The 7087-nt window shown below is 37.1% G+C and overlaps 1 protein-coding gene across 2 annotated transcripts; it reads right to left on the reverse strand.

Annotated features, from left to right (window-relative positions):
• Positions 1–204: 204 nt before the first annotated feature.
• On the reverse strand, positions 205–5993 carry LOC113862767 (nitrate regulatory gene2 protein-like). 2 transcript variants are annotated; one of them, XM_027495954.1, is made up of 5 exons: positions 4889–5968; positions 4591–4816; positions 4194–4378; positions 2919–3142; positions 211–1249 (listed from the first exon to the last, which is right to left on the reverse strand). In XM_027495954.1, exons 1-5 carry the CDS (start codon positions 5747–5749, stop codon positions 460–462), a joined length of 2286 nt encoding a protein of 761 aa, XP_027351755.1. In that variant the 5' UTR covers positions 5750–5968; the 3' UTR covers positions 211–459. The 2 variants fall into 2 exon arrangements, with proteins under 2 accessions (XP_027351754.1, XP_027351755.1); XM_027495953.1 differs by having other exon boundaries at positions 205–1249; positions 4591–5993.
• Positions 5994–7087: the final 1094 nt, after the last annotated feature.

Raw genomic sequence — 7087 nt, forward strand, 5'->3', positions numbered from 1 at the left:
GTTAAACAATAAAATACAAATAATCTGATTTAACAAATTAAAAATTTACTGAATTTAAGCCTGATCTATTTCTCAAAAAGAAGATCCAAGCATCTCCCTAGTCCCCACAGTGTTCATATCAAGATAAACACGTATCCAATCCGAAGGGGTAAACAAAAAAAATATACAGAGAGAATTTATATGGAGGAAAATAACTGAAAATGGAAGCTGAAAGCACAATGCGTATAATTTATTGATATATTAAAATTGCAATCCTCTGATACAATAAACCAAGAAATTTCCCTGTACAATAAGAAAATTCCCTTTTTTTTCCATCAAAATAGGTGGAACCACAAAATTCTTCATATTTACATTTCAAAATATAACTCAAAATAGTAAGAGCAATAAGAGCTTGCCGCCAAAAATTCCCAGCCCTTATGAAGAACTTAGATCCCATGCAGAACAAATAAATTACCTTACCTACTTGATGGCATAAGAACGGGTGCACACTGATTCAAGAGCCTCAGTGAACAATGAAGAAAAACTGGTCAAAGCCTGAAACACTCCAGGCAAGCCTGTTTGCAAATTGTTGAGTGTCATAGCTCTTGTTACCTCTACAGCTTTTGAATGCCTCAGCATTTCATCTTCAACGCGCCTTTGGCATGTTGCTAGTTCCATTTTTTTCTCAGCAAGTGGGTCTCTTGCATCCAAACCTTGTCCATTATCAGGTGCAGAATCAGGAAGGCTAATACCTACCATAGAATATGAGTTGTAGAACTTCCTTTCTATGTTTCTAAGAGATGAAGCCTTCTTTTCGAGTTCCTTTGAAGCTGTCTCCGTTCGTTTTTTGATCTTGAGCTCTTCAGCTTGCTTGGAAGATATCACATGGACAACATTGATAAAGCTCTTGATGGCTTCGGATGCAACCGTGTCTGGGACACGCTCAAGAGCAAGTTTCCATTCATCAAAAAACATGTATGCATCAGAGGGTTCCCTGCTGTTGTTGTTGATGTTATCATTGTTGACTGAAAGAAGGCTGAGCTTGAACCAGCCATGCAAGGACAGGATAAAGTCTCTCTGAAATTTTATAAGGCGACAAAAACTGGAGTGCCAAGCCGACACAGCCGATTCAAGGTCCCGAGTTGCCTGCCTGTGCAGTTCAGAAGTCAAGTCACCTCTTGATGATCTGTTCACAAGTCCACGAACTTGCTGCACTATGTTGCTTTGAATTTCATGGTACTGGTGCATTGATCTCCACATGTACATGAATCTACATTTAACATGTCACAAGTCACAACACAATTATCTGTGAGCGGGTATCCTCATTTTCAGAACAAACATAAGAGGTAAATAACGCTAGCACTGAGATTAAATCTTAAGGTACATACAGGCACCTCTGTACCTAGTTGATTCAAAAGTGAGCAAAATATTAAGTTCTCAGCTTCATTAAAAGTAAGCCAACACTAACGGATGATAGACAATCCCTTTCCCATTCTCAGAGTTGTGATTGTCAAATGTTAATCTTTAATCGCTTGCCATGCACCTATTTTTTTTTTTAATATGCACCGACTCAGCTCATCAATCATCTACCACATTGAAGGTTTACACGGAATGTGGAAATTGCTTGCCATTGATCATGTGATTAAAGTGGTTGACAATGGCACCAAAGTTTATATCATGTAAATCATGATCATAAATTTTACATTAGTATGAGATCGTTCTTTGGTGCTGTCAAAACATTTAAAAATCAATGTATAATATACATTTAGATTTTCTGGAACTTTACATGCAAGGTCAGTTAGTTATATTTCAACTGTGTATTACCATAATCATTTTCTATAAGAAGTTATTTGAGTGGTGTAGTTGTGAAAAATTGTACACCATCAATTTGATCCCTACCTTATATAAAGTTAAATTGCAACTACAAAAATGCTTCATCAGAATCACACTCCCACGTTTGTATACAAACCTCTGGATATTAGGGCAAAATTGCCTCTAACTGATTATTTGGAACAATAAAGTAAAACAGATGAATATCAGTAACACCAATTATTTTATTTACAACTTATAGCACCCAGCAAGCACTCAAATAGTTTAGGATCAACTAATGACGGTTATACCATTTGACAGCCGTTGCTTTTACATACCTAACTCCAATAAATTATTTCTGCTAAAATGGAGCCAAAAATGACAAAATAATATCTTGACAGGTGCAGTGGTGGGCCAAGTTTTGATTATAAGTGGTAGGCAGTAGTTGGACAGTTTGGTACAAAGAAGCACATGCAATTACACAGAGCTGATAAAGCAAGTGGCATATGAGAGCAGTAAGCCATAATGTTTTCAACTACCACTCAATATTTTCTTGATCTATACTAACATTCACATTCACATTCACATGTGATAAATGGGGGGGAAGAAAAATTAAAAAAAAGGCTATTGGATTGTTTTCAGTTAAAAGTTTCAGAGGGGTAGCTACTAGTTACAGCTCAAGGTCTTCACATTCCACATCTACATATGTTCCCTTTTACACAATTCAGGAGTAAATATCCTAGAAGCAAGTCACAGTATGATTCTAAATCACGGCAACATAACAAGCTGTAGAAACTTCAAAGTGCCTTTGATAAGGAAGTCTCAAATATCACATTTAATCTGTGAGGGACACATTATGATCAAAACACATGGGGTTTTTTCCTATTGGTCCAAAATACTTCACAATTTTGGAACCCAATGAATCTATTGAAGTTTATTTACTTACAGTTCAGCTCAATAAGCTACCATATTCCTGATTTATTGTCAAATTGGGTGGATTGTTGATCACCAAAGTCACCCACTTTATTGTTAATTAATGATGTAATAATGGTCTAATTATAATTTCATTGTACTAGAACTTGATTATTTAGCTACAACAAAACAGTAAAGCTATGGCAGAAGAGACGTACCCATGGCATAGGTCAGCAAGCTGAGGAACAAGATCAGAGTCCCTAAGACCGATGATGGCAGTGGAGGTGGTAGACACAGCCTGAGATGTAACAACTATTAGTGACTGCAGCCTGTTTATGGAAGCCTTGGTTTTGAATATCTTGGCTTCATCCTCTTCTTTGTATTCCTGAGTCTGCAGAGCTGACAATTTCTTTTCGTGTTCAATCTTTACACCTTCTCTATTCTAAATCAAGCAGAATTCATAGAATGTGTTAGCACACCTTGTTTCCAAACCACATGGTTTTAGGCTTTTAGCTAAAAATAAATGCAACAGAACCACCTGACTTCAGTTTGGTTAAAATGCAGCTAAGTTAGGCACAACATTTATGGTGATTTCAAACATCCATAACAATATCCTAGGTATTACTTCTTATTTTCCCTTGTAGTGCCGTATGTCCAAAGAAAGCTGCTTTTTATGGTAATCAAACCTATATATATATATATATATATAACAGAAAATCTTTGCTCTCGATTCATAACTTAAAACAAAAAAAAATGGTGACAGAGCCAATTGACTGTGAATAATCAATCACAAGTACGACAAAATTTGAAGAAACAGGGAAGTGCTTAAGTAACTTAAATCTGTTCACTCCATTATTTTCACCTTACAAGAGTATAATGGCAGGGGCATTGAAGTCATTTCACTTGCAATAAATTACCAATATCGCATAAATAAGATTAACACAAGCAAAAAGTCATAATTTACCCAATTGCTTCATTCATGCTAAATTACACCAAGCACTCCTGTCCAAATCAGGATATAAAATCCAAAACCAAGAGAAATTCATAGCTAAGCACGATTTACCACATCATCTAATGTACACTTGAATCATTACTCACCATGTGTAAAAGCATTTTCAGGATAAGTATGTTTCTATCATGGAGCATTATTCCTACCAACACAATAAAGGTTGGTCCCGACAACCAAGGTCATTTTGGTCAATTCACACGGCAAGGAAAAGAAAGGGGAAGAGGTCATTTTCACACTTAACAGTCAAAAACTGCGGTGACCTTACGCTACCAAAGTCCAACATCAACGACACTGCATAGCAACAATGGCATATCATATCCTCACTCACTTATTTCCCTTTTTTTTTTTTCCTTCCACTTTTCATGCCTCGAAAAATATAATATGAACCAATTAATGTTCTAAAAAGAGAACCACGTTCTCCGAAATAATAGTTACAATTTTAAACACCCAGAAAAAAATAAGCTAACAAAACCAAAAAAATTACCTTAACTTCCTCGTAGAGCTTCTTCTCCCAAGCCAAAAGCCGTTCCAAAGTGGAACAAAGACTCTTTGGACCGCCCGGTTCATTCAGCGAACCAGTGTCGAGCCGGTACTTAACCGCTAATGGCGGTTTCGAGGTCCAACTCGAGCTCAAGTTACTCAATATGCTACTTGAGTGATACACAGTTTCTGCAATCACCAAAATCGTCAAATTCAAACCTACCCATAATCTCCAATGCACTCTTTGCAAATCAAGAAATTCAAAAGCAGAGATTTTATCTTAATTTACATCAAATTAAACCACCAAGAATCTGAATCGTGTCCAAGAATTTTCCCATTACCGAAAAACATACACAACAACAAAAACTAAAACAGGGAAACAAACATGAACAAGGACATACTCCTTAATTGTCTGAAACTGCGATCAAGCTGAGCCTTACTGATCTCAAGCATATCAGAAACCTCATCTCCAGCCATAGCAGCTTTATCAAAATTATCCCTAATGGCTTCAACGATCTCCTTCAAGTCCTTGTGCCTCACAACCATCTTCATCTCCATAACTTCCGAAGACGCAGCATCCTCCGATTTCCCTACAGAGAAGCCCTTAACCGGGTCGCCAGCCACAGACTCAGCCCGAACCGATGACCCAAAATTGGTACGGGTTCCGATCTCGGACCTTGACTCAACATCACCTTCCACCCCATCATCATCATGATCGTGATCATCATCATCATCATCAGATGAAGCGGTGCTGCTATAATGGTCACCCCATTCACTACACTGAACCTCTTCTCTCTCAGTCTCAGTGTACTCCTCAGGAAGATGATGGGTTTGGTTCTGAAAGGTTGAAAGTTTTCCGTTGAAGTAATCGTATTCAGATCTCTCAGACTCAAACCCATCGGATTCGTGTGTATTATTGGTCTTATGGGATTTTCGGGTTTTGTAAGAGAATTGAGAGGGTGTTTGAGGTTCGGGTTCGGGTTCAGGTTCGGGGAAGTAATCGGAAGCTGGAGGAGGGGGAGGAGGATAGAAGTTTTCCCAGTTCCAAACGGAAGAGGTTTGGGAAGGGGTGGAGGAGTAGGTGGAGTGTGCGGTGGGGAAGAAGTTTGAAGGGAAGTTCGATGAATGGCTTCGTGGGGTTGAAGAAGGGCTTGAATCCGAGAGAATGTGAGGGAGTTTCGGTGGCGGTGGTTTGCGGCGGCGATGGTGGTGGTTGCTGGAGGAGGAGAGGATTGGGGGGAGTTTCGAGCTGGTTATGGTGGGGGAAGGTGAAGGGTTGAATGGTCGTGTTGGTGGTGGAGGAGGAGGGGAAGGGGTGGTGGTGGTGGTGGCGGGTTTGGAGTGGAGGAATACGGCGGGGGTGTTGTCGGAGAGGGAGAGGGGTTCCCCGGCGGCGAAGGTGGAGAGGGCGGAGCCAGTGAGGCGGAGGGAGCGGCAGTAGTCGGAGTGAGCCGCCGCAAGGTGGTGGCGAGCGTAGACCGCCTCCTTCATGAGGCGGCGGCGCTCCTTGCACCGCCGCACGGTGTCCTCGTTTTCCAGCTTCGACGCCGTGCAACCCATTTTCTCGGTGAAAATGGCGCGTGGAGTTTTAAATGGTGGCGCGTGCGTGGTGTTATGGAAAGAAAGGGTGTGTGTGATTTTTCAAGTGAAGGAAGAGGGAAGTGAGAAGAGAAGGGTCATGGTAGCGTTTGTGTTGTTGTTGTTGGCCTTTGGAGGTGGGGAAGTGCATTTTAGTCTCCAACTAGTCCCATTTTCTTTTCTTATTTGTTCTCTGTTTTGTTTGTTTGTTCCACCCATTATCATTAAGAAACTTGAGCTTTTTCTTCTTTTTTTAGGTGATGAAACATGGCAATGGTTGTTCATGAATTTTGATTTCATACTGTTTCAATGCTGTAATTGTTTTGGATTTGCTTCATTTTAATTGAAAATTATTCAAACTACTGCTTCGGATAGGAGTGGAGGTTGGTTTGAGACTGTGTCCAAGGATTTTGAGTTCTTTCTTGTGTTCATAACTCTTTGGGTTATAGTCAAAAGTGTACAGTTTCTATCTTACTTTAGGATGAATTATAATTGCTAAATATTTTATGTATTCTATTAATTTTATACATATATGTAAAATGTAAAAATGTACAGATTAAAAAATGATTTTTGATACACACAATAAAAATATATGTATTTTTTAGTGTCTATTTAATAAATATTTAAAATTAATTTTCCTTACCATAACAAATATTTTAATATAAATTTATGATTGAAATATATAATATATATATATATATATCTTAATTATATTGAATAATTTAAAATTAATTACATCAAAGTTAACTTTACTCAATTTTTTAATGAACTTAGTCATGTATTAGAATACAAAATACAGTGTGTCAAAATGTCATTTCATTTTGTCAGGCTAATATATATAAATTTGATACTGGTCCTTCAAAAACAAATTGATATTGATATTCTTACATCACAAATCAATTTTCATTTTAGATTGCAAAAACGTTATTGTGAGAAAATTGAAGTTGCTTAATTGAAATAATAAATTAATTATATTTGTTAATATCAAAGGAATTAAATTGATGTTAATCACTTTTAAAAATTAAATGAATTTTTAATGATTGATGACATAAATTAATGTTATTTTTTAGAAAAATTATAGATAATTTACTGATTAGTTGTGCTTATGGGTCTTTTTAATTATTAAATTAAAAATACTCAATAATTGTACATTTTAAAGATAATATATATCTATTATTCAATATATACTTTATAATTTTTTCAAGAAAAAGAATAGATGATTGCACTTAGTAATTCGTTGAGTATCCTCAAGTACAATTATATTTTCATAATTCAATTAAGATATGGTTTGATAAAAGGTAAATAATAAATTATAATAAA

The sequence above is a fragment of the Abrus precatorius genome, unplaced genomic scaffold (assembly GCF_003935025.1).
Source record: "Abrus precatorius isolate BTA unplaced genomic scaffold, Abrus_2018 Scaffold3, whole genome shotgun sequence".
Lineage (NCBI taxonomy): Eukaryota > Viridiplantae > Streptophyta > Magnoliopsida > Fabales > Fabaceae > Abrus > Abrus precatorius.

What these genes read in the sequence shown, in the direction of transcription:
- LOC113862767 (XM_027495953.1), bottom strand. Translation starts at nt 5,749, where the DNA reads ATGGGTTGCACGGCGTCGAAGCTGGAAAACGAGGACACCGTGCGGCGG. An exon ending in CAGTTTCAGACAATTAAGGA is followed by an intron (nt 4,379 to 4,590) that starts GTATGTCCTTGT and finishes TGGTGATTGCAG; the next exon opens with AAACTGTGTATCACTCAAGT. An exon ending in AGCTCTACGAGGAAGTTAAG is followed by an intron (nt 3,143 to 4,193) that starts GTAATTTTTTTG and finishes TGCTTGATTTAG; the next exon opens with AATAGAGAAGGTGTAAAGAT.